Source organism: Microtus oregoni, unplaced genomic scaffold (assembly GCF_018167655.1).
Source record: "Microtus oregoni isolate MIOR12 unplaced genomic scaffold, Mior012 000004F_ref0000308, whole genome shotgun sequence".
Taxonomy (NCBI): domain Eukaryota; kingdom Metazoa; phylum Chordata; class Mammalia; order Rodentia; family Cricetidae; genus Microtus; species Microtus oregoni.
In genome coordinates, this window is record NW_024543063.1 from 28,892,836 (window position 1) to 28,920,636 (window position 27,801).

General features: G+C 48.4%; 1 protein-coding gene across 1 annotated transcript in view; it reads right to left on the reverse strand.

Annotated features, from left to right (window-relative positions):
• Disc1 (DISC1 scaffold protein) overlaps window positions 1-27,801 on the reverse strand; it is a 165,039-nt gene that overhangs the window by 102,185 nt on the left and 35,053 nt on the right. Inside the window, exons 5-7 of the mRNA XM_041650521.1 lie at window positions 10,861-11,008; window positions 2,922-3,042; window positions 45-280 (exon numbers count right to left, since the gene is read on the reverse strand). Of these exons, the coding sequence (XP_041506455.1) occupies window positions 45-280; window positions 2,922-3,042; window positions 10,861-11,008 (505 nt within the window). The remainder of the gene's footprint in view (window positions 1-44; window positions 281-2,921; window positions 3,043-10,860; window positions 11,009-27,801) is intronic.

Genomic DNA, 27,801 nt, shown 5'->3' on the forward strand with positions numbered 1-27,801 from the left:
AACGGGCGAAAGACTTGGAAAACCGGCTAGAAAGTCACCAGTACCTCCTGAGGGCTTCAGGCGGCTCCACGCGGAGAGGAGCCTGGGCGGCAGAGGTCAGCGTCTCTCCCAAGGCCTTGCTGATTTCCTGCAGCTGGCCTGGAGAGAGCTGGGCCACCAGTGGCATCAAGTCACAGCCCTGCCACTGGAGCAGCGTCTCCTGCTCCTCCAGCTCTCGGCTCAGCTGTTGCTCTTTCACTTCCAGCGCAGACATCCTTGACTGGAGAGCTTCCATTTCCTTCTGCAGAGAATGGGGGAACAGATTTCATCCATTAACCCTGCTCTGCCGATAATGACTTGGTTAACTGAGAACAGGCCATATGCACCACGGTCGCAAAGCACCCCCACCCCTTTTCAAGGCAGGCAAATTCCAGAAGTTTGCTGAACTGGAAAAATCGTGCCAGCTTTATGTTTCTGGTGAGCTGGCAGGAGGAAAAACATCCCCTTCTTCCCAAGCTTTAAATACAGACAGGTGCTAGCCAAGGTTTTGACCTGAGAGAACCCAGCAAATGATAGATCCCTGGATGTGCTTCTTGGTGGACAAATGAAGGCTCTAGCCGCTCATACCAAACTCTGCGACACAAGCTCCCCAGGAGGGGAAAGGCAGCCTGCTCCGAACACAAGAACTTAGAATGCACAGAAAAATAGGATCTTTTGCATGTGTGGTCAACAGGACTGAGAGGGCAAGATGCTGCCAAGACACAGAGTCTGGTGTCCTTCAGAACGCTGGCCAGTTTACTTCCCAGGATTGTGAGATGTCAAGTGTCTGCCATGCAGGCATGAAGATCTGGTTCTGACATCCAGAACCCATGCAAAAGCTGGGGACCCACAGAATGAATCTGCAACCCCAACATGGGGTAGGGGGAGGCAGAAGACAGGAGGGTGTCAGGGACTTGCTAGCCAGCTAGTCTAGCCCAATCAGTGAAGTCTAGATTCAATGAGAAACCCTGTGTCTAAAAACAAGGTCAAGGGAGATTGGAGTAGATATCAAATATCAACCTCTGTCCTTCACATACGTGTGCACACACATGCACCTGTGCCCACATTCAAACACACACGTGCATATTTCACACACACACAATCACACACACACACACACACACACACAATTTGCCCTAATTTATTAAGCTGGAATCTAAATTAATCCAGAACCATCATCTGTCTCCAGGCCAAGGAATAAACAAGCAGCGGGTAATTGAACACAGTGTGAGCTCAGGGCTGGGCAGATAGCCATCTCGCTGCTGCGTAGGAGTCCGAACGTAACCGAATGTAATGCCAGACTCTGCTAATGGACACGCCCCCTGTTCCTTCGCTGTTCCTAGCTGATAAGAGCACAGCCTGATATCTCCCTATCTCCTGAATGTTCCCTCCACCCACAGCGCAGATTCTCCACAGCTTCTAACTCCTGCACCCACCCAGAAAAGACACAGAGAGATGCACTAACCCTCCCCGAGCTCAGCAAAGGCTCTCAACCGACCACTCTGCATCCCCCTCTGGCTCCCACCCTCTTCGTTGCTCTCATTTTTGTTTGCTTTTGGCTTCTGTTTCTTAGAGACAACATCTCACCCCGTCGCTAGCCCAGACTCATCTTTTAACCCAAGCTTGAACGTACAGTGACACTTTCACCTCAGCCTCCCTATTCTGAGAAGACAGGCTCAAGTTTTTATAAACTGTAGTAAAAAGGGACCTAACAAAAGACATAGCTTCTCTACCATTCTGCATGCACAGTTCAGTAAGATTAGGCACACACACACCATGCAAACGTCCCCACCATCCAGCCACAACACTGTCTCCATTAAACACTAACTCTCCATTCCCCCGCCACTCCCACCCCATCCCCACCCCTACTCCCACCAGTCTACTTTCCTACTGGAGTGTTTCTTCCAAGTACAATCTTACAGGACCTGTGCCAGAACACACTGCCCTCCACATTCACCCAGTGATGGGCACTTGGGCAGTCTTCAGCTGTTTCTAGTCTGTGCTTTCGTGTATTTCCAGGTGTGTAACCGCTGTGGTATCGCTGGGTCCTAAGAATTCTATTTGTAAGTTCTGGAGGAACTGCAAACCATTCTCTGTGATGATCCTACTACATCTTCTTCTTCTTTTTTTTTATGTTCGCATGCTGTGGTCACGTGTGAGTGGGATGCCCATGCATGTGGGTGGGGGTGCATGTAGAGGATCAAGTTCAATGTTAAAGATCATATTTGATGGCTTTTCCACTTTATTCATTGAGGATCTCCCATGAAGCCCTGATGCTGTTAGTGCTTCTCGGGACTCCCGGGTTCGGCTCCAGGCTCTAGGCTCAAGCAGTCCCACACCCCGCTACTTCTTGGCCCCTGCCCCAGGACTATTTCCAGAACTTCTGGAACCCCTTCCTGGCTCTGGTCTCACCTTGGATGCTCATTCAACATTCTAACCCTGGACACTTCTTGGCCAGCTGTCAGCACTGCTCCGTGCCATGTGTACATGTGTGCATGGCTTCCACACACCCGCTGGTCATCCCAGGTGCAGCTTCGTGCTCAGCCAGATGTAAATCCCTTGACAGTTGCTTCCCAGAGTCCACCATGGTAGGAATTCCCACAAAGCATGCCCAGAGCACAAACCTCTCCCTATCCCTCAAAAGGAAGCTTCTACAGGTCAAATAATGAGAGGAGACACTGACTGCCACCGTCAGAGAGCAGAGCCGGAAGGTCCTGAGGCCCATAATGCCGTGCAGCTGCGACCCTGTCATGTGCAAAAGAGTTCCTCTACGCCCTCTGGCCGCTCCCTTAGCTCTGCTTTGAGCCCTCACTCTTCAACAAAGCAAAACCCGCTTCGCTGCACCTGACTTACATAGATAAGGAAGGGGCTGCTACCTCTCTGGAAGACTCTTTACTGCTCACCTGCAATTGCTGTTTCTCTCGAATGAGCCAGTCCCGCCTGGTGATGGATGCAGGTAGGCCACCTTGGGCAGTGGTCCTAGGCTCTCCTTCATGTGGAGCCTCTGAGTCATCGCTGCCAGACCTTCAAATAACAGATATGCATCGGTACAGATGTTGTGAAATATTAATTTAATACTGTTACATTTGTTTATTCTATGGAATATTTGTTTAATGATGTGAAGATGTGTTTCATTCTTTTATGTTGTATTTGTATAACTCTGTGAAGTTGTGATGCTTTGCCCATCTAAAACACAAGATTGGTCTAATAAAGAGCTGAATGGCCAATAGCTAGGCCGGAGAGGGATAGGCGGAGCTGGCAGGCAGACAGAATAAATAGGAGGAGAAATCTGGGAAGGGAGGATCAAGGAAGGAGAGGAGGACATCAGGGGCTACCCAGCTTCACAGCACGCCATGGAGTAAGAAGCAAAGAAAGGTATACAGAAACGGAGAAAAGGAAAAGCCCAGAGGAAAAGATAGAAGGGATAATTTAAGAAAAGCTAACTAGAAACAAGCCAAGTTAAGGCCGGCCATTTATAAGTAATAATGAAGTCTCCATGGTGGACCCCTGAAAGGCAAGGAGTGAAGACAGAAAAACAACCAGCTACATACAGGTGTGGCAGACAGACAGACATCCTCAGGCCTACATACAGGTGTGGCAGACAGACAGGCATCCTCAGGCCTACATACAGGTGTGGCAGACAGACAAACATCCTCAGGCCTACATACAGGTGTGGCAGACAGACAGACATCCTCAGGCCTACATACAGGTGTGGCAGACAGACAGACATCCTCAGGCCTACATACAGGTGTGGCAGACAGACAAACATCCTCAGGCCTACATACAGGTGTGGCGGACAGACAGACATCCTCAGGCCTACATACAGGTGTGGCAGACAGACAAACATCCTCAGGACTACATACAGGTGTGGTGGACAGACAGACATCCGCAGGACTACATACAGGTGTGGCAGACAGACAGACACCGCAGGCCTACATGTACTTAAAGAGTACGTACATGTAGTACGTAAGAGACTGCATGAAGCTTCCCCAGTCATGGGTCATCCAGGCGCTCATAGGGATGAAGTCCCTAATGTCCATTTCTGCTTCAATACAATCTGCCATGTAGACCAGGATAACTCATACTGTCATGGTTTTCCTTCTGTTGTGTGATAAAACACTCGGACCAAAAAGCAACAGAGAGGAGGAAATAATTTATTTCCACTTCCACCCTTCCACCCACAGTAGTCTGCTTTCTTATAGAACCCAGGACCACCAGCCCTGGGGTGGCCATGCCCACAGTGGGCTGAGCCCTGCCCCAACAATCACTAATGCCCTACTGACTGACTGGTCTGCAGCCCAACCCTATGGAGGTATTTTCTCAGCGAGGCTCCCCCTCTCCAATGGCTCTAACTGTATCAAGGTGACACAACCAGCCAGCACGTCACCTTTCCAAGACACCCCAGGCCGTATACTTCCCAGAAAGTTCAGAAACCTGTTCCCCCTCTATCCACCCCACTCTCCCCCGTGGAGAAGTCCCCTGTGGGGCCTTTCCCAGGACCGCACAGAACGGGAAGAACGCAGTTCACGGAGGTCAAGGTCACAGTGAGAACTTGGGTTTGTGTTTCTCAGTTTGTGTCTTTGAACTAACCCAACCCTCTGAACCTCACCATCCCCCTCATACTGGAATACCTAGAGGAGGCAATAAGATGCCCTGTCCTTGGGACATTTGCTGGAGACCTCCAGCATCCTAACCTGTGCACCAGTAAAGTGACCACTGGACCTGCCTGGTGGACACACTCCTACTGAAGATGGACAGGAATATAAAGATGGCGGTGGCACAACAAGCCTCTTCCCTGTACCACGGTCAGCATCCGACAGCTGTCAAAAGAGGATGCAGGCCCTTTCCTGGGCTCTGGGCTGCTGCATGCCCTCCCAGCTTGACTGTGAGTCTCGGAGGGAGATGTCGCTCCTCTTGTGCTGATGTTCCCGGTGCCTATCATTGAGTCGGGACTCAGCAGATACCTGCTGGGTGGCGTAATGAGCTCATAGCCTTGGAAATGAAGAAGTCATTTCCATCCCGTCTCCTGCTGCATTCACTCATTTCTTCCCCTTACTTATTTCCCAATGTGCTTGGCGGATGCTGATATAGAGTCCCTTCAATTTGTTGAGTCGATGCCATCTGGGTCGAGGTGGGAGCCAGTGTAGGAAGCCAATGCAGAATTGAGAAATCAGCCGCAGAGAGGAGGGAGCTACAGGTGCAGAGCTGGGCACCAACTCTGCGCATGACGGTTAGGCACATCCATTACTAAACCCATAAGACGAGCCCCTGTGCCTAAGCAACACCCCTCTGTCTGTCTCCCACACTCCAACTCCCGGGACGGAGAAGAGATCCATGGAGAGCCAGGAGCGGCCCCAGGACACGTCGCTCAGTTATGAAGCAGGGACGGGTTTCCATCTTCCATGTGTTTCGGTCTCCAGAGTCCCCCTCTGCTACATAACTCTTTTCTTTATATTTGTGAAGTCTCAATATGTGATCCCTCATGGCAGAGCGAATTGGCATTGCTGCTGTAAACTAATCAGGATGTAAAATGAGCAGACCCCTCCAGGGAAGATAAAGACCCACAGCAGCATGGGATGATGGGATGTTGGTGCTTGGTGCTAGTGGGGACCCAGGTGGGGGGTCTCTAAGATCTAAGATATTACTCTCAGCCTCAGGGGTTCAGACCGGTGCCCACTAGGACCAGCCCAGGCATGGGGAAATCTTCCTCTTTCTGTCTGATTTCCTTCCCATCAATCATTGAAGGAATGAACCCCACCTGTAAAGCCTGATCGTGAGCCACAGAGAAAAGCACAGCGGCAAAGTGCACAGGCGACATCTCTGTTCCCTGAGAGCGTCTTGTGAGTTTCCCTTCTGTGCCCTGGGTACTCGTTCCGATCTGAGGGTCACTGGGCCCTGTGATGCTGCAGTCAGCCATGGTACCCACTTGAAATCAAAGGCTCGTATGCTCAAGAGGGAAGACAGGAAAAGCAGGCCCTGCCGGGCGGCCTGCTGCCAGCCTACACTTATGGTTTTGGCCCCGTCTCAGGGGAACAGACAAGCAGCAGCTGTGGCATCTGGACAGAGCCAGAGTCCCATCGTGGTAAGACTGGAAATCCTTCCTGCCCTTCAGTTTTTATCTTTGGTCAAACTGCTCCCATGTGTTTTAAGTTATCCTCTGGGGAAGGGTCTCTGACAAAAGATATTCTATGTGTGATATATACACACACACACACACACACACACACATATGTACATTTAGGAGGCAAGAGTACCAGTGTAGTGAAGAGCCAGTGAGAGTCACATGACATACTATGTCATTAGGGGAAACCAGGTATAAATGAGAAAATCTCCAATCCTTGCCAAACACTCCAGAAAAACGAAAATATTTCCTGGCATGACAAACAGGTGGAATTTCCCCCAGTGTTCCAGAATCAGAAATGAGAGTTGATGAGAATAGTCCAAGGAACACTTCTCCCCGGGTCCATAACTGTGGGGTAGGAGCCTAGGCCGGCCTTAGCACATGCAGAGTCCCCAGGGGCTGCTACCCTCAGCACCTCCTGCCCATCCACTGCCGGGGTGAGACACGAACACATGTCCTTCCACTCACTGGAGCAAAGAGGAAGCTATCCACCCTGCTCCCACAAAAGAGGCCAGGAAGTCCAGGCACCTCAAGATGTACGAGTGGGGTCTGATTCTCCAGGGTGCACAGCTGTCTGGTTTGGGTTCTCCTGACAGCTAGGCCTGAGTCAAGGAGCTGAGGAGGTCGCTTTTAGAGAAACAACCATAAGACACCAGAGAACTGGAGCCTATAAGGGGGAAAGTGAGAAAAAAAAATGGATAATTTCCCTGATCACCACAGGGACAAATGAGACCCCATCCTTACAGGAACCTTCTAGAAGAAGAAAAAAAAATGGCACATTGTTTAAAACTGCCCCTAGAGGCCAGGGCACTGGTGACTGTTGCCCTGGTTACATTCATACCCAGCCATCCAGGAAACAAGAGCATCTCTCCATCACCAGCATCAGCACCATCGTGTACTCCAGTACAAAATGGCCCTTTGTGGTTTTCACTCAGGCTAACAGCAGAGGAACCTAGGTGAAGTGCTAAGACAGCGGTGTGCATGGCATGAACGGGCCCCCAGGGTGGAAACACTATGCCAAAACTGTCCGCCATAGCCGCAACCCCTCCTTCTGGCACGGGGGAACTGAGCAGCGTGGCAGATGGACACGATCCACCATGGGTAGTCTCAGCACCCATTGGCTCACAGCAGAGGTGTGTCAGCTTCCCACCAAGCAGGTATCCGTGACAGACGTGACCCCATCGGGTGCTCCTGGGGTGTTGGGGCCCCATGAGAAAAGTGAGAAGAGGTGGGGCCACATGGGAAAGCAGCTATGGCCGAGGCACAAGAAGGTCAAGCCAGAGTGGGGACCGTGGAGTGGGGACCTTGGGTGTCCCACAGGACAGAGAGCACACTGACACCTGCATACAGAGGACATTGACTTCACTAGCCAGGGAGCAGTTGCGACAGTAGAATAAGGATCCCAGCAGCAGAAAGACAAAACTGTGACTCTAACCTGTGGTTGGCACCTCAGAGTGACAGGGCTATGTGAAAAAAAAAAAAAGCAGAAATGCCCCCAATGTCTCTGCCGTCCACCCGGGATATTGTAACAATGTGGAGAAGTGGATTTGCCAGACTGGGAAAGAACAAAACCAGAGGTGGGCTTATCTCTGAGTTTGAGGCCAGTCTGGTCTACAGAGTGAGTTCCAGGACAGCCAGGGCTACAGAGAGAAACCTTGTCTCAGAAAAAAAGAAAAAAAATCAACTGAACAAACAAAAAAAGCCATCTTGAACTAAGAAGCAGCGTCCTCCTCACCCAGGGACTGGCCCCGTTACTGAGCGACAGAGATTAGCGCCAGGGAGGCGGTGTGAGGAGTGATTGCCACTGAGGGAGCCGTGCAGTGACCTCCAAACCCTAGTGACTGGGGTGCTGGTGTAAGCAGTTCCAAGGGGGGCAAAAAAACACAAGCTTACTTAAGATGTTGAACAGTAACTTTTCAAAGTAACGATAAAAATTAAATAACGCATAGACTCTGGGACTATTTAAATCCCCTTACATATTACTCTAAGCTTTCATAACCCGAGATGCTGAGACAACCCCCTCCTCCCGTAGCCAGAGTGACTGGGAGGGCTTCAAATCTGATGCTTTGACGAGACCGCCCTGGCAGTTTGAGTATGGGAACATATATTGCTTTCATTAGCTTCTCAAAGAAACACTTGACACCAGAAAGGTAAAGAGGTACCTATTTGAGTTGCTAATTCGTGTAGAAAGCTGGCCGTGTTAACAAAACTACTTTATTTCTGCAGGGAAAGTCCCCAGCACTCAGCTCTTTCCCCTGGACTCAGAGCCACGCTCCTGAGAAGTTTGCGTCCAGGTCCCCCTGGTGGTCATTGTGAGGACTGCAGGAACCACTGTCTCTTGGGAAGCCTTCCAGTTCACTTGACGGGGTGAAGACGAACTTCTCAGGCCACTGAGCAGCTGGCACATGTAAAGGCAGACTTTAGTTATTAGCAGCCACGTAGCCATGCCCACGCGCTTTCTAAAAACGTGACAACGAAGCAGAGATCAGGTCCTTTTCTAGCTGTGGTCTGAACAGGACAGGTGAAACAGAGGAAAGAAAAAGTCAAGAATGAAATATAACTAAAGCGAGGAAGACGAGGTCCCTCACGTTCTTACAAGGTGAGCAGGAAGTGTAGAGGTTACAGTCAGCCAGTCAGAGGAGGAAACAGCAGCGCAACACCAGTTACCAGCCTCCAGCCTGGGGCTGGGGCATCTGAAGGAAGACTGACAGAAGGGAAGGTCTTCCTCCAGCTTCCTCCCCTCGCCCCGCCCCCAGCCCAGGTTCACATATATGCTTGTGAATCGGTATAAGCATGCACACATGTACACATATGTAACTCCTGCAAGCATCAATTGGAGAAGTAGATGCGATGCAGTCCTCCTCTGGGGACTGTCACCCTTCAGAACGAGGGGACGGGACTGCCGCCATCCTTCAGGACGAGGGGACGGGACTGCCGCCATCCTTCAGGACGAGGGGACGGGACTGCCGCCATCCTCAGAACGAGGGATATTCAAGGCAGCAGCAGATTGAAGGTTTCAGCCAGAGACACTGTCACTCAGGGTATTCGAGGACGTCTCAGTGAGATGTGTGAGTGACAGGCGGAGGGTTGGGAGGATGGTGGCTTTACTGTTGAGGGATGAGCAACCATTAGTGACTGCAAGGGGCCCGTGGGAGACCACAGACTCGAGCAAGGCTCTACTGTGTGGGAAGCTGGTGCTGACCAATTAGATGTTAGAGGCTTTGGGGGTCACGCTCAGAGCACAGGATCCACGCTGAAAGTCCAGGAGTCATTGATTCCAGCATAAGGGTTCTCCTTATCACTTTGTGGGAGGTGGACGAGGTCCAAGAGTGGACAGAGAAAATCCAGCAAGGCAAGAGGCTGCTGCAATAATCCAGGTAAAAACTGTAGCGAGCAGAGGAAGGATTGGAGATCGAGGCTGGAAAGGCGAGTGAGGATGACGGAGAGATGATAGATTGACCTGCGCTAACACCCCATAGATTAGAGTGTCCTGGAATAGGGGTCTGGGGTCTTTCAGAGGCAACTGAAGGCAGAAGTCACGAGACAAGGATTCTGGGAGAAGGAGGGGAAGGATAATAGATTTAGTGGGGTTCCTCTTTAAAGACAGTGGGTCTGGAAAAGTGACTTGGGGGACGAAGTACCTACATGCATGAGGATCTGAATTCAGACCCTAGAACCCAAAAAAGGCAGGCAGACATGAGGGCCCACCCATGATCCCAGCACTCAGGAGGTGAAGATAAGGGGGTCCCCCAGGCAATTTAGCTAAACTAGCCAGAATCAATGAGATCCAGGTTCAGAAAAAAAAAAAAAACCTCAATAAAATGGAGAGAAATCAAGCAAGACACTGAATGTCAACTTTGAACTTCCATATACACCCACACACATGCAAAAATACATATACACATACACTTCATACACAGGCAAAAAAAACTTTAGAAAGGTGTTTTTGGTAAGGTTTTCCAGAGGAATAGAACAAATGGAAGGTACGTACGATAAGAGAGAAATTAGAAGGGCTTACATGCTAAAAGCTGGCAGATCCAGCCATGGCTGCCTGCGTGCTGCAGAGGCAGAGAACACAGGAGCTGCTCAGTCCACAACACTGGACACCTCAGCAGTATCAAGCCAGAGCCGGAAGCCTGGAAGCTCCCTAGAGAGCTGTTAGCACTGAGTCCACGTCATGGAAAGGCCAAAGAAGCCGGAATCCAGTGTCAGCAGAATCGCAACGGCCCACAAGCACAGAGATGGCGAAGGCAAGGGCACACATGCAGCCCTCTTTCTTCTGATAATGGTGCCAGGTGTCAATCATTGTGGAAAATGCCCCCAAAGCCCCATGAGTGTGGTTCACAGTCCAAGACATCTCTTAATGCAGCCAAGCTGACAGCCAAAACAACCATCATCCATAATAAGCTTACTAAAGGCAAGGATAAAAGCACAGTACCTCTTTAGGATAAGGAGATGAATTTATTAACCGTATTATTGACCACAGGAAGCCCAGGGTCAGCTCTCTACAGAGAGGTAAGTGTAGGGAGGAATCCTCAGAGGACTGGGATGTCTGAGACACCGGAAGTATGCAGGACCCTGCAGAGATGGGGACAGGAGGATACAGGGAGAGAAGCAAGACCTCAGAAACAGCAAGGAGAATGGCCAGTGACCACAGAATGGAGAGAGGACAGTAGAGAAAGGAGTCAAGTGGGACTGTGGTGACATCCACAGGTGCTCACCTTTGGGTGGCTCCATACAAGGCCATCCGGGTCTGTGCTGCCAGGTAGCCCAAGAACCTGCCAAGAGCCGGTTGTTGTGAAGGCAGAACCCAGGGCAGGCGGCCTTTCTCCTCTTCCAGGTCTTCCAGTCTCTGTCTCAGTGTCTCTGCTGGAAACCAAAGAGGTGAAAGAGGGAAACACTGTGAAACTCAGAAAGATAACCCAAGTCTCTCCTCAGCACCAGCCAGCGCCTTCTGAGCCACCCAAGACTGAGAGCTGTTTCCTAGCCTGTTGGTTTCTCCTGTGGAGTCCCAGAGACCTTTCCATCCCTTTATTGCCCCCACTGCCAGGGCCTGCACTTTACCAGCCTCCGCAGTGGTTATGGCTATGGCCCACACGCAGAAGGGCAGCTGATTTTTTTTCTTTTAATCGTGGTGATCCTTTGGGAGAAAACTGCCAAATTTGTAGGATTTGAAAAAAGCAGGTTATTGGTTGGTTGGTTGGTTGGTTGGTTTTTTCAGGAAGGGTCTCATAGAGCACAGGATAACTTGGAACTCTCTATGCAGCTAGGAATGACCGTGAGCTTTCAATCCTGCCTCTATTTCCAAAGTTCTAGAATTACAGGCAAGGGCCACCATATCTGGTTTACATAGTGCTGGGGATTGAAGCTAGGGCTTCAGGCATGCTAAGCAAGTGTCTACCAACTGAGCTACATACCTAGCACGATAGGGTACAGCTTTGAGAAATCAATACCCAAAAGACAATTTATTTTATTTTATTTTATTTCTTTCTTTCTTTTTTTTTTTTTTCTTTTTTTTTTTTTTTTGGTTTTTCGAGACAGGGTTTCTCTGTGGTTTTGGAGCCTGTCCTGGAACTAGCTCTTGTAGACCAGGCTGGTCTCAAACTCACAGAGATCCACCTGCCTCTGCCTCCCGAGTGCTGGGATTAAAGGCGTGTGCCACCACCGCCCGGCTAAAAGGCAATTTTTAATAACATAAATTTTCAATTAAAAAAAATAGCCAGGCAATGGCGGCACACACCTTTAATCCTGGCACTTGTGAGGCAGAGGCAGGTGGATCTCTGAGTTCGAGACCAAGCCTGGTCCACAAAGCAAGTTCCAGGAAAATCTGGGCTACACAGAGAAATACTGTCTCAAAAAAAAAAGTAATAAGTAGTTAATGCTTATCAAGTTGTGGCCAATCACACAACTTGAAGGCACAGAGCAATGTTCACAGTCCCCATGCCAGAGATGACTATACCCATTCTGTCACATAGTAGGTCTTATAGTTGTTCTAAGGACCTCGGATCATTATGAATATGAATCACTGTTTTAAAAACCCACTTAAAATAAGCTGTAGAGGACTGGAGAGATGGCTCAGAGGTTAAGCATACTGGCTGATCTTCCAAGGGTCATGAGTTCTGTTCCCAGCAACCACACGGTGGCTCACAATCATCTATAATGAGACCTGGTGCCCTCTTCTGGCCTGCAGGCAGAACACTACATGAATAAACAAAGAGATCATTTAAAAAATAAGCTGTAGATATTGGAATTCCTTCTAGTTCATAATCAAATCCTATAAATTTATCTTTGAGCCAGGAGTGGTGGCTTACCACACTTAGGAGGCTGAGGCAGGAGGATCCTGAGTTCAAGAGTAGCCCAGGCTATACAGCAAGAAACTCTTGCTAATAAAACTAATAAAATAAATACAGCTGTTTTTGACGAGAAGTAAAGACTGACCTAAACTCACATCCTTGGCTCACCAAGATGGCACAGCAGATAAAGGAGCTTGCCACCAAGCCTGAACACCTGAGTTCAAGTCCCAGAACCCATACGGTGGCAGAAGAGAACCAGCTTCCACAAGTTGTCCTATGATCTCCACAGGCGCCCTGCAGTATGTGTGTAAAATAAATCAGATAATGGTACTGGGTATCGCGGCACACACCTTTAATCCAAGCATTTAGGAGGCGGGTAAGTGGATCTCTATGAGTTTGAAGCCAGCCTGGTCTACATAGAAAGTTCTGGGACAGCCAAAACAATATAGTGAAACCTGTCTCTAAATGAATGAGTGAGCGAATAAATGAATAAATAATGTAAATTGCATCCTTCAGGGCTCACATCCTGGTGTCCTTGCCAGATTGTGCACTGTGACCTTGATCTCAACTGCTGTAGAAAGATGGGATCTCGGGTAGTCAGCACTGTCTGTTTCCCTTTGGTTTGCTTTAGAGTCCTGTGCATGTATCTCTCCCTATGATAGCCTAAGAACACTCTAGAGACTCTTACTAGATTACACAAGATGTTCCCAAGGGCCTTACAGACCATTCCCATGAACTCAGTTCTGCTGTAGTACTTTCTGCAAGCTCTGCCCAGTGAATCGAGCCTTACTTCACAGGTCAAGTTACCACAAGACACAATGTAGCAGATACAGCCCTTAGCCCATATCCATCCTCTGCCCCACACATGCCCTGACGAAGGGAAGGCAGTGATGAGCCAATGTCTGGAGAAAGTCCCCATGGACGAGTGACTTTCCCATAACCCCCTAAATGAGCAGAAACCAATGGCCAGACACTGCAGAGAGTAGAATCAATTACTTGTCTCACTGCTGAGACAAAAAAAATAGGAGAGCAGGGCAAGGAAGATGGGCCTTTTTGGGCTCCCAGAGAGGATACAGTGTTGCGTGATGGGGTCATCACCAAAATAAAAATGATGGCTCTAAGGTGGTGAAGCCCACAACCACAGCATGTCAGTGATGATGGTGGGTGCTCATGGGAGGGCAGGACATGGGTGCAGAGAACACACAGCCTAGGTTTGGGGGGGGGGGGGCATCGGATGCACCTGAGTTACAGGTTATCCCATTCCGTGCCAGGGCTTCACTCCGCCAAACGCCCAAAGTCACAGCTGCAGGCAATTGCTTTCCTAATGGGAGAAGGGAGTTGGGGAAGGAAGGAGGGAGGAGAGTTGCTGGGGTTGGAAGTGAGGTAGGAACTAAATCTGTGAAGTAGTACCTCTTCTCCAGGAACCCGACCTTCTTCCTAAAGGACACATCAGACCTATGTCAAAGTCGACTTCACGCCTTGGAGGCTACAGCTCAGTGACTGGGGACACACATCTTGGTCCTGCAGGGTAATGAGGCCTCATGGCTAGAGATTGCCATCAAGTGATCAGGAAAAGATTTACAATGACATGTGGGTCCAGTCAGGGACACAGAATGAGCGACAAATAGGAGCCCAAACTGTGACTTTCTTGTACATGCAAAGGGATTTTGAAATAAGTCATTTTCACTGAAATAGACAAGTTAGTGCTTGGTCACTTGAGAGTGGCTCATTTGGCAGGGGTTAGGAAGTGTGGCATTGCTACAGGAAGTGTGTCACTGGGGGTGGGCTTTGGGCTTTCAAATGCTTAAGCCAGGCACAGAGTCTCTCGCTTCCTGTTGCCTATGGATCTGCATGTAGAACTCTCAGCTACCTCTCCAGCACCATGTCTGCGTGCACACTGCCAACATGCTTCCCACCATGCTGATAACAGACTAAACCTCTGAAACTGTAAGCCAGCCCATCTAATTCTGCTTTCCTTTGTAAGAGATGCCGTGGCCATAGTGTCTCTTCACAGCAATAGAACACTGACCAAGCCGCCTTGGTTTCTCTTTCTTTTAACTCTCTGTTATTTGAAACATCCTTTAGACATTGTGAATTCATTGGAAGTCAGTTGGTGGCTCCAGGCCAGCATTGGGAGGAATATGTCACACGCACAGGTGCCAGATAAATGCAAGTCATTTAACAGGAATGACATAATAAAAATAAAAGAAATATTGTTTGCGCTTTGGAAATAGAATGAACAAATTCAAGATTAATCAAAAAAGGTGTCAGCAAGCAGTGAGAAAAATACAGGCATTAAAGAATACACTCTGATTGACAAAATCTGTCCCAGGCATATAAAAAGCTTTACACGGAGGATTTCGTGACATAAATGCCTGCCATCACCTCGCTCTACTCTGAAGCAAGAGGATTTTTTTGTGTCCCCACATTGTATTTAGTTAATTTTCTTGTTGGTGTGACAAGATATCTGACCCAAAAAGAATATATTTCAGAGCTCACTGGTTAGGGGGGAGGAACAGCAGTGTGAGCGTGAGGTGGCTGGTCACATGGCAGCCGCAGTCCGGAAGCAGAGAGGCTGAATGCTGATGCTCAGCTCGCTCCCTCCTTTTTAACGAAGCTTAGGCCCTCAGCCCATAGACTGGTGCTGCCCACACTGAAGGCGAGTCTTCCTTCCTCACTTAGACCTTTCTGGAAATGCCCTCATAGAAACATGCAGAAGTGTGACTCCTTGGTGATCATAGATCTTGTTAAACTGACAATAAAGATTAACCATCATGTGCATAAATGTATTAATGTTTAATGAGGGTCACCCGCTACCCTTAGCCCATCAGTAATTAGGCTACTAATTCTAAAGCTACACTGTGGAAACCTAGTGAAAGGAACAAATAAAAGGATGAATATGTAAAGAAGTATGGATGAAGCAGAAACTTTACATAAAGACATCTTGCTAAGTAGATTGGGTTCCTGCTACATGTCTGCCCACGGGATGACAGAATACACGGCACGAGCAATATTCCTAGAGCCTGGTGATCGGTCTCCATCCTATGGAGCCTCTCGGGCTGCAGCCATCAACATCTTTGCGAGTCATTTTTCATTGCTTTTTACATAATAGCCAAGAAATGCAATTTCTTGAGAGCCGCATATTCTAACTCTCATTAGCATACATATCACACAAGGATGGCCAGTTTGCAAGGATTAGACTGTAATAAGACGTATTTCCCACCATCTCAAGCACAATGGAGCCAATCGTTGACATTTCAGAATATTGCAGTTTGTTGGGGTCGTTTTCACAAAGATCAGCCGCCGCTGGGGCACCGGAGATGTCAAATGCATTAAGCGCTTCTGAGCATCTAATGCATGCACAGTGATGTATGTATATTATTTCTGAACTCCACAACTTGCAGGGTAGGATTACAAATGTAGAAAGTGGATTTCAGAACTCTGAATAATTTGCCCAGCATGTCGAAGTGAGTGTATAGCAAAGGTGGAATTGAACCTTGGCCATTTTACAGGTCAGCCCCTAGGCTTTTTTTTTTCCACAACCATCCTTGGAGTCACGCTATCCCTACACCCCATCACACAGGGGTCCCATCTCCCCGCTCGTGTGTCTGGGCTCCTCGTGACAGTGAGATCTACCAGACTGAGTCATAACTGCCTGCCTCCTGGCATCTAGCTCAGGGCCAGGCACACAGTAGGCACTGCAGAAATGCTCCATAAATCCATGAATCTGAGTTTCTGTTTGAACAAGACAGAAAGACAGCCACTGTGTTATAAGCAGAGCCATGTGTGGGTGTGACTGCCAGTAAACTCCAAAAGTCCCCAAGGCAGATGCGTGAGTCCTACTCTGCAAAGGAAAAACTGAAGCTTAAGGAACACTGAACGCAATCTCCTGGTCGGTCGCACAGCTCTGAGGTTCAGAACAAAGCCGAGATCCTCCCACCTCCCCACTCTGCTCCTCACCACCCCAGTTTTCACTAGGGAGGCTGGTGCCCCTTGGCCATGCCAAGTCTTGAGCTCCAAGTCCCAGAGCTTTTAGTGCCAAGGCCCGCCATCCCAACGGCTCATTTCCTACTCTCTTTGCCTCTTTCTCACTGAAGCACTGAGCAGCCAAAACAAACAAACTCATTAAAGCAAGAACAGCCTCCGCTGAGATTCTAGGGGAATGGTGAAGGCAGCCTTGGTACTTAACACTTGTGTGACAGAGCAGTTAGAAAAGTGGTGTGGAGCCGGGCGGTGGTGGCGCACGCCTGTAATCCCAGCACTCGGGAGGCAGAGGCAGGCGGATCTCTGTGAGTTCGAGACCAGCCTGGTCTACAGAGCTAGTTCCAGGACAGGATCCAAAACCACAGAGAAACCTTGTCTCGAAAAAACCAAAAAAAAAGAAAAAAGAAAAGTGGTGTGGAAATACTTTAATACTACGAGATAAAATCAGGGTGCAAGATCATATATCTGTGTTCTCTGTACTCTGTGATTACAACTGTGTGCCTTTTCAAACCTGGGCAGAATTAAGAGCTCAGCAGTCAGTATGATTATGAGTGATTTTATCTCAATTTCTCCACTTATGAAATCAGCTGTAAAATCCCAAGCTGCTTATTATTTCAGGAAGTTATTAACTCACTGGCTCCTTCTATTAGTCTTTGATTTCTGCATAAATGTGGAGATTTGGTTTCCTCAGCTTCTTAATGCTAAGCAGCTTAGGGTAAGCCTGGTTCCTGGGGTCAAAGATCCCTCCAGTGAGCAACGAAGGGGATTTCTGGAAATGTATTCTTCAAAGTTTACGGCATGGCGTAGTGGCCTGGGAAATCATCTTGACGAGGTAGGAAGGGGCAGCTGGCCTCAGGAGAGCATGTGGAAAGCTCTGGAACACCAGCACTCATTTAGCTGTGACACTTGCCCACTCAGCACGGAGCCTGTATCCTCATTCTTCATGCATGGTCATTGATTCGCTCTGACAGATTTCAGCAGAACGTGTGGTTTGAAGCATCTGTTCTTCCCCAAAAAAATATTACCATGCAAAAGAATTACATTGTGAGTTTCCAAAATAGTAACAGTAAAGAAACGCCCAGGTGCATACCCTAGACAAAAACTAGCAAGCTCGCTCTCTCTCTCTCTCTCTCTCTCTCTCTCTCTCTCTTTCTCTCCCTCATCAGCACACCTTGCAAATGCTGTCTTGCTTCCTGGATACATCAGAAAACACACACATCAGTTTCTGAGAAGTGGGCTTCGCTGAAACGCTCAGAAGCACCCCTCACCTCTACACTGCAAACAAAAGACAAGGTTCTGTTGTTCGAGGCCAGCCTGGTCTACAGAGTGAGTTCCAGGACAGCTAGAGCTATACAGAAAGACCTTGTCTCAAAACAAACAAACAAGGCAGATTCTTTCACTAAACACCCGTCATGGAGGGTGCTAGGGAGGTAACTGGCCAGCCTACTCCATTTTGACCACAGTTTATTCATCCCTCGGGTTTTCAAAACCACAAAAGGTTATCTCTGAAGAAGGTTTATTCTGATGCTAGAAAAGTCAGTCACCTGCATATGTGGTCCAGGGTCAAGCTCAGGCTTGGAGTGGAGGCATCCATCCCCACTGCAACTATAGTCGGTGCCATGAAGTAGGGCGGGAGGTAGGAAATTCAGTCTAAAGACACGCTCCTTTGTCGTTACTGCTTATTGTGGATTACAATGTTTATTAGTTGGTTAGTGTTAGGACCGGGTCTCACTAGATAGCCCAGGATAGCCTATAACTCATGAGTCTCCTGCCTCAAACTTGAAAACACATAGAACCTTTCTAAGTCAACTCACTGAAATTGTGCCAAATTCAGTAGGTGACCCTAAGAAAGTGGTTTGTGGGAAAACCAAACAGACCGCGTCTTCTGGCGACACCTCCACGTCTATAAAATGGAAACATTTAGAAAACCCTTTTAATGAACAAAACTTTTGTAAGCATCACAGCTCTCTGAATGCACAAATTAGCATAACCTTGATAGGGTAGTAAAAGTAAATCAAGTTTTAGGGCTTGATCTTGTTTTAAAGTTGGGTTCCAACAGTGCCCTCTGGGGTTCCCCCTAATCCTTAAACTTCCATGGGGAGCAGGGAGCATTCAGAACAAACCCAGGACCAAGAGCTGAGTTCCTTTTCTAAGTTACAGAGAAATATAATAGGAAAACTACATATCCATTTACAGACAAGTGAAATGGGAGCCTGGCATGGTAATTTATACGTGTAATCCCAGCCCTCACAATACTGAGGCAGGAGGATTACTATATTCTGAAGTCAGCCTGGTCTACTTGGTAAGATCTCAAATACAGGCAAAAACAAACTATGTCAATCTGAATGAGAAACTTCTGTCTAAAATGTAATAATAGATTTCCCTTCATGGGATAAACTTTATTTCAAACGCTCCATTTTAACTGAGATTTGATAAATGTGCAGCTATCACTGAGACATGCTAAACCTGCAGCTGGTGACTAACTCACTAAGCTGTCTACAGGGACAGCACCCTGCAGGGAATGCAGATCTCCTTTGGGCAACAGAGAATGTGCCCACGCCAGATGGAAGACTCGGCACACACCAACTCCCCCGTGGAAGGGAAGAGTGTGTGCCACACTGCCGCACTCGGCCTCCAGCTGGTGACACTGTTTTGGGAGGCTGTCAGTCGTTAAGATGTGGGGAGAAAAACGGAGAAAATGGGTCACTGGGGAGTAGGCCACCTCTGTGTCCTGCTCCCCAGTATGTGGAGTTGGGGAGTCAGAGGCACACACTCCTCAGGCCACGGGGTCATCTACTAGAGTGTCTTCCTTGCCATGATGGACTATGCCCCCTCAAACAGAGACCCAAATAAATCCCTCCTGCTTTAAGTCATGTATTTGGTCACAACAAGGAGAGCAGCAACTCATACATATGCGCTCTAACAGTGCCCTGCCCCACACGGAGCAGTAGGTTCCCTATTCCATACCCTGAATCTAGACAACTGCCAGGGACACCCTAAGAATGAAATTAAAAGAATGATTCTTCCCGGCAGACTCATAGGCCCGCCTTCCAACCTTCCAGCATGAGGTCTTCAAGCCATGCTATGAGTTCAAGCCTAGCCAGTATCTCTTGGGTCCTTTCTACCGTCACGGTTACTCTGTGTAATGATACTGTAAAGCCCAAGGGTCACTTTTTGGGCTTCTGCTTCATCAACTCCTTCCTCCCATGAACACTGCAGATTTGGGGCCACCTCACTGAGTGACAGAGGAAGCTCTCCCAGCCCTAAGGTTATTTTTGGAATGAGCCAAGGCCTCTTCATCATTTCCCTCCCTGGGCTTTGGTAGCACTGTTTTTCCTATTAAACTGAGCATGGCATCCAATTAGTTCCTATGAATAGACTTTTCATGAGCAATCTGCTCCGTCGGTGTTTTCATAAGAAATTAGCTGGACACATCTGCTCACCAGAGCCTGAAAACCACAGCTCATTCACCCTCTTAATGGCTGGTTCTTGCAACCTGTAATCTCTTCAGACTCCACTGCCTTCTGTTGAGCAGATTTTAGTATATTCATCTCTCACCCAATTCAAGATGTGGGCGCGCGGTATTGAGCAACCGCCATCATCAGTGTTTTTAAAGTATAGTGTGAGCCCGTTGGTACGGCTAGCCCTTCCCGGAGTGGAAAATAAAGACACCAAGTTCTGCTCTGTGCACCGTGCTGAGCAGACAGAACAAGAGGCAGAGCAGCGTGAACAGTTTAAACTCTTTGGTTAGTATAAGGGATATAAGGTACAACAGCATGGTCAAATAAAAAAAAAAAAACTTTAGAGGATTAAATGATTTCAGTAGCCTGAGATTGTCCAATTAGGATGAAATCTAATCAAAAGGAAGAAGACATGCTAGAGCATTGCTTTCTAGAAATAACACAGAATGAAGCTGCAATCTTTGGGCTGAAGCAATGTAGGCAAAACAGTGACTTTCAGTGTTGAAGTAATGTTAGACACCGCAGGAGAGCAGCCAGCGGGAAGAAAGACTAAGAAAGGACCGTGATTCTGCATGCTGTGAGCCTTCGCAAGAGCTGGCTCTAAGTACTGCGCCTGGAAACAGCCAGAAGAAGCCAAAGGGCAGACATCCTTCATCCAGCTCCTCAGAATGCCATGCCAATTGGAGAAAGTAAACTAAGTTTATGGGAACATTTTCTGAGGGAAAATGCCATAGCAAGAGAAAGTAGCTGCAAGAGACTCTGAAGGCCCTCTCTAGAACCCGCTAGATTCCTTCAATGAGCCTCACATGGCAAAAAGACATAATCCATGGTCATCAGGCCTAGGTGTCATCCTAAGAACAGAGCCAAGAGCCTCCTGAACTGTGAGGACAGACAGCAGCCAGGACTCTGGTTAGGTGTTAGCGTGTGCCTTCACCAGGGGGAACAGCCGGCAGGTACTTCTACAGGGCTCTGGTTAGGTGTTCACCAAGGGGAACAGCCAGCGGGTACTTCTACAGGACTCTGGTTAGGTGTTAGCATGTGCCTTCACCAGGGGAACAGCTGGCGGGTACTTCTACAGGACTCTGGTTAGGTGTTAGTGTGTGCCTTCACCAGGGGGAACAGCCGGCGGGTACTTCTACAGGACTCTGATTAGGTGTTAGTGTGTACCTTCACCAGGGGGAACAGCCGGCGGGTACCTCTAGGACCTCGGAGTGAAGACCCGGTGAACGATGCAAAGGAGAGTGTGTGTTTCTTTGCCTCTGCACACGGAGTCCTCTAGTGTGAGAAGAAATTCAAACATAAAGGTGACTTGTTTTCTCTCCTAGAGCTGAGTCCTAGATCCAGCCAGCTGACCTCCCAATCTCTGGGTGATTCTCATCTCTAAGATCAGTGTGTTCATCTCACATAGGGCCACCAAATTATTATTAAACAACGGCCCCAAAACGCCCATGGTCACTTTTAAAAACTGCAGGAGATACAGTCAAAGAGACTGTGTTGATGGACATTAACTCCCCTCGGAGACATCATGGTTTTGTCTTAGTATTCCTACAGCTGTGATGAAATATCAGGACCAAAAGCAAGCTGGGAAGGAAAGGCTTACACTACATCACTGTCCATCACTGAAGAAAGTCATACAGGAACTCAAACAGGCAGGAACCTGGAGGCAGGAACCGAGACAGAGGCCATGGAGAAGTGCCCGAGGCCAGATGTCTCAGCCTGGTCTTCCGTATATGCTAGAATCCTAAAGGCAGAGGCTCTGGTGCCAGTGAAGGAACAGACTGGCAAGCAAGGTGAGGGCAAGCAGGCAAAGAGCAAAAGCTCCCTTCTTCCATGCCCTTATACAGGCTTCCAGCAGAAGGTGTGGCCCAGATTCGAGGTGGGTTTTCCCAGCTCAGACAATCTGGATTAAAGGTGTGTCTTCCTACCTCAAAGATCTAGGTTAGAAGTGGATCTTCCTACTTCAAAGTAAGCAAAATTTTAGATGAAGCACACTCATAGGTATGCCTTCCATTTAGGGGTTTGAGTTAATTCCAGATGTAGTTGAGTTGACAACCAAGAATAGCCATCACAGATTTGAGTATGAACTACCCCTGCAGGCTCATGTCTTAAACCCTTGATTCCCAGATGGTGGCCCTATGCTGGGAGGTTAGGAATTGGGGCGGGACTTAGCTGGAGGAAGTACTTCACAGGGCACAGCCCTGCTGACTCTATTCTCCCTTGCTCCTTTCCTCACTTGCTAGTCGCTAGTCCCATTGCTGTGACGTTGCCCAAGCAAATGGGGTCAAAGCACCCTGGGTTGAAACCCTCAGAAGCCCAGAGCCAAAATGCACCCTTTCTCCTTTAAGTTGCTTCTGTTGGGTTTTGTGATTATAGAAGAAAAAACAAAACCAAAAAAAAAAAAAAAAAGAAAAACAATGGCTGCCTTGCCCGGTGCTTTTACTTCTCATGTGTAAAATGCATGCCCACTCCTGACGCCCCCAGCTCTTTCAGTCCACATCAGTCCACAAGAGCAGCCAAGGTTTCCACCAGCACCCAGGCTCTGCACCACCTGGATGTCAAAAAGTCCTTCAAGAAACAGTGGGACACATAGACAGCTAAATTCTGTCATACACATTAGCACCGCGTCAGGACAGGAAATGGGGGGTGGTGACAAGCACGAAATACAAAACTAAAGTTAAAGGCACAGGTGTCCACAAAGCAAGGAAAACAAGCACACAGGAAGACTGGGTACAATGGGAAAGCCACGCATTTTCACTGGTCATCGCTTGATACGCTCGGCTGTTTTATCATCACTCGGATGACCAGAAACAAGTGGAAGAAGGCTTGCTTGAGCTGGAGTGTCCAGAATAATATTGTGTTGCTAGATATCAGGTTTCAAGTACATTATCAGGGCAGCCTATTCCTGGTTAATTCTGCCAAATATAAGTGCTCTTTTCTGTGATAGCCCCACAGCTACATGCAGGGCAGGGTATAGCATCACTGATGACCTGTATCAACCAAAAGCTAGGAAAGCATATAGGCTGGGGAGAGGGATTCATTGGTAAACTGCTTGCACTGCAAGCGTGAAGACTTGAGTTCGAATCCCCAGAATCTATATAAAAAGCCGGGCACAATGCAGCACACCTGCAACCCTAGTGATGAGACGGAAAGCAGAGCCAGACAGGGAGAGAACTGTCTCAAATAGCAGAGTGTTAGGACCCTGAGGATGGACAGCCAAGACTGTTCTCTGACCACCATGTGTACAGCACGCATGCACACCCCTGCACCCTGGTGTGCACCCCACACAAGCATTATGTGTGCACACAATGAAGGTATTGCATGTGGGATCAAGCAAGCCCATCCACCTGTCTTCTCTTGGAACATTCTAAAAAGACCCTGAGTCAGAGCAGAGCAGCAGAGACGGCTATGAGCCCGCGGTGCCACCTGCCGAGCTGAACGCTGGGCGTGACAGCAGTGATGCCATCAGTCTCAAGAGCTTTCTCTCTGTGCTGATCGCTCCACGGGACATGTCTTTTCGTTATGTGAGAGGCCACACCCCTTCCCTGTCTCCTAAGCATCCACAAAGAGAGGTGTCCATGGAGCTCACATGGACCCAAGGAGACAGACTGAGGTCACAGTGGGAGCATCCGGGAGCCAGGCTGGGCAGCATAGATCAGCAATCCTGCTTTCTTGCTGAAGGCTGGGACCTTGGGCAGTTCTCCCACTCAGCTCCTCTGGAGCCCAAAGCTCACAAGGCAGGTTCCAAGAAAAGGCCTAAGAGCATCCTTGCCTTAGCTGATAACCATTTTTATCCTGTCGAAAGTGTTCTGTCTGAGAAGGCAGAGTTGGGTGGAGGGGCAAGCAACATTTTTCAGAAGGCTGGTCCACGTCACTAACAAATGAGCTGCCTAAAGCAACAAGAAGAAACAAGCACAGAGTCAGTGGTGTTCTTGTTCTGTGTATCTGTCCCTCTTCCTGGAGGTCACTGGTACAGACGTGGGACCCACTAAGCCATGGAAAGTCCACTGTTCAGACATTGGCACCGGGTACAGCAAACTTGTCGTGGCCATGCACTGGAGGTCCTTTGGGTGAGCAGACAGGTAAGAGAGAGGAGGAAGGGAGGGCAGGATGGAGGCAGAATTCCTGTGGCTGCAAAGTCACCTGCCAAGGATGAGAGAGAGGCAAGAGAGATCTGATTCTGTGAAAGACAGTGTCTAGGTGTACCAGGATCCAATCTGTTGGGCAATATCGCCAGAACAAGTCACATTACAGAATAAAGTCAATATTTTGGAATGTTTGCTCTAGGCTGGTCATCAGAGGGGTCTGTTTTAATGGATGTTGACATAGCCATGGAGTCATGCAGAAGTAATGGCTCACATGTAGCTGAGCTAGATACGGGCTCCATAAGTAGAGTCAGCCATGGCCAGTGTGTCCAATCTCATCCAAACAGTGCAGGAAGCGGGGAGGCAGTTAGCAGCCCACAGCCCAGGGTTTGCAAGTGAGCTACTACCTGTCCAGTGTTTTCAGTGAGCACGTATTGTCACCAAAGGGGATGGGGGCTTAGTTAGGTCCTTGTAGCCAACATGAATCCCCTGCTTTCTCATTCCCGTTCCTTTTGTTGTTCGGGGACAGAGTCTCACTGTGTAACCCAGACTATCCTTGAACCCTGAACTCTCCTGTCTCCACTCCTCAGAGCTTGGGATCATGGATGTGGTGGTTAGGAATGACTGGCAGCTTGACAGGCTCTCCCATAGTTAACTGCCATGATTGGAACCAACAGTTGGCCCCTATAAGGACTCCCTGAAGAGCTAATGAGAATCCTGTGGTTATCTATGGGATAGTTTCAGGAGGGACACAACCGGTTCTTAAGAGGAGTTTCCTCCACCAAACCCATTGCCCCTGCTTCCCTAACCGTTCCCAGTACCAATTCTTCCCTGAAACAGTCCAAAAAGATAAACAAAATTCACACTTGAGCCCTCCTGGGGAACTCAGGGAAACCCCCTGTGGTGGAAACTACAGGAAGCAAGCAAACTTCAAAGAAGCAAAAATCAAGTGATGTAAAAGAAAGAAGAAAACATCCCACCATGTCCCTGAGAAAGAAGGAGAGAGCTGCCGGGTAGGGTAACAAGCCACTGCAAGCGGGGGTGACGCAAAAGAACCAAGCATCTGACAATTACAACTCATTATGAGCAAATCTCACTTCAAAACAAACTCCCTGAGGAACTAATTTATGCCAAATGTGCACCAGTGAGTCGGGGAAGCCATCATTTCCAGCTACCCTTGGGCACATGGAAGTTCTTCCTGCTCTGAGGCTGACAGCAGTGGCTGGTGCCCATCTCCCTCCAACAAGCTCTCGTCAAGCCCGGGCTCTGCCAAGCCTGTCAATAACAACTGATCCCAAATTACGGCACAAGCTGGCACACTGTACAAAGGTCAAGTGGAAAACTGTCCCCTCCGCCCCGTCACTGTCGTCAGGCTTTGAAAGGTCATTCCACCCGATTCATTGTCACGTCAGAAAATAATTTGTCTACTATGACATGCGAAACGCCCCCTTCATACAGGCATCCTGACTTCTTTTCGTACTCCCTAACATAGAGCTGGGCATTCTTGGTGTATCAGAAGCGGGAGCGGAAAAACAAAGCTAGGAGCTGATGACTCTTCATAGTCTCTTCAGACCTAAGCATTCTTCTAGGTCTGTCCTTGTGGCTAACACTCGCTCAGTTACTTGCTTTTTTTGCAGTGATAAAAACAATGTGAGGAAGGAAGGGCTTATTCTGGGTAGGGGCTCAAGGGGATACAATGTATCCTGGAGGGACCGTTCGGCCACAGGCATGTGAGGAGGCTGCTCAGAGCGCCTTCACAGCCAGGAAACAGAGGTGAATGCCAGTGTGTCCCTCCATTTCTCCTTTTTATTTAGTCCAGGACCCAAGTCCACAGAATGGTGCCACTTGTGTTCTGAGCAGTTTTCTCTCGGGAGTCAAATCTTTCCAAAAAAGATTCCCAAAAAATATCCAATCAAGGTGACAATGGGATAAACCATCTGTCTTAGTCAGTGTTCTACGGCTCTGAAGAGACGCCACTACCATGCAACTCTTATAAATTCACTGGGGCTGGCTTACAGTTCAGAAGTTGAGTCCATTGTTGTCATGGCGGGAAGTGTGGCAGCATGCAGGCAGACGTGGTACTGGAGAAGTAGCTGAGAGTTCTGCATCCAGATTCACACGCAGCAGGAAGAGAGAAACACTGGGCCTGGCTTGAGTCTTTGAAACCCCAAAGCCCACCCTTGGTGACAAACTTCATCTAACAAGGCCACACTTCCTAATCCTTCTCAATTAGGGCCACTCCCTAATGAACAAACATTCAACTCCATAAGCTTTTGGGGGCCATTCTTACTGAAATCACCGCACAGTCACAATAGGTACCGTATACAAGTCCAGTTATAGCATGAGCTAATTCTCCAAATGAATTAGCTCACTAGCATGCTGCCCTGTTGACAGATGGAAAAATAGAGCCTAAAGAGCTTGGAACATCTGTACTAGCTTATACAGCCTGCTGTGTTGGCAGAACCTGATTTTATTGTCAGATTTTTTTAAACTAGATTGACGTGAAGGTTCTGAAATCCTATGATTATGCTGCTCGTATAATTATTTCCTATTAATAACCATAAAATGGCAATATGGTTCAGTTGCTAGAGTGGTTACCTAGCATGCATGAAGTTCTGGGTTTGAGTCACCCAGCACCACACAAACTGGGCACAGTAATACAAAACTGTATTCTCAGCACTCAGGAGATAAAGGCAGGAATTGCAGAAACCCAACGTTATCATTTACTACATAGAGAGTTGAGGCCAGCCTACACTGCATGAGACCCTGTCTCATAACAATAAAGACAGTCATTACTATTTGTAATAAGCTGTATCCCAAACACTTATTCCTCAGTGGGAAATTGTGACTAGCACCATGCTGGAGGGTAGAGTTAAAATTAGGCAAGTAACAAGCTAATAGTTTAAAATAATAAAAAAAAAACCTATCTCCTGAATATATTTAATTTTTATTTATTATGTTATTTTGTCTTTAAAAATAGAAAGAAATATACATAGGGCCTCTCCTCTCCCCAAGAAGCTCATCCAAGGAAAGAGCCAACAGCTGTATCAAGTATAATATGTAGGGGAACAAACATTCAAAACACTAACCCCAGGGCAGGTGGGTCTCCTCAGACCTAGGACAGAGAAGGGATGGTACGTGTTCACAGGTGTATGGTATGGGTTCTCTAGAGCAACTGGGGGAGCAGGCAGAAAAATAATCAGGATAGAGAAAATATTGTTAGGATAGGGTGAGGATTGCCTGGTCTACTTTAACACCTGTCCTAGTAACGATGTGATGGAGAGATGGGAACTATCCTGGCTAACACCTGCCCTAGTCACAGTGTGATCAGGACAGGTGGGGACTGTCCTGGCTAACACCTGTCCTAGTAGCTGTGTGATCAGGACAGGTGGGGACTGTCCAGGCTAACACCTGTCCTAGCCACAGTGTGATCAGAGCAGGTGGGGACTGTCCAGGCTAACACCTGCCCTAGTCACAGTGTGGTCAGGATAGGTGGGGACTGTCCTGGCTAACACCTGTCCTAGCCACAGTGTGATCAGAGCAGGTGGGGACTGTCCTGGCTAACACCTGTCCTAGTAGCTGTGTGATCAGGACAGGTGGGGACTGTCCTGGATAACACCTGTACTAGCCACAGTGTGATCAGGACAGGTGGGGACTATCCTGGCTAACACCTGTCCTAGCCACAGTGTGATCAGAGCAGGTGGGGACTGTCCAGGCTAACACCTGACCTAGCCACAGTGTGATCAGAGCAGGTGGGGACTGTCCAGGCTAACACCTGTCCTAGCCACAGTGTGATCAGGACAGGTGGGGACTATCCTGGCTAACACCTGTCCTAGCCACAG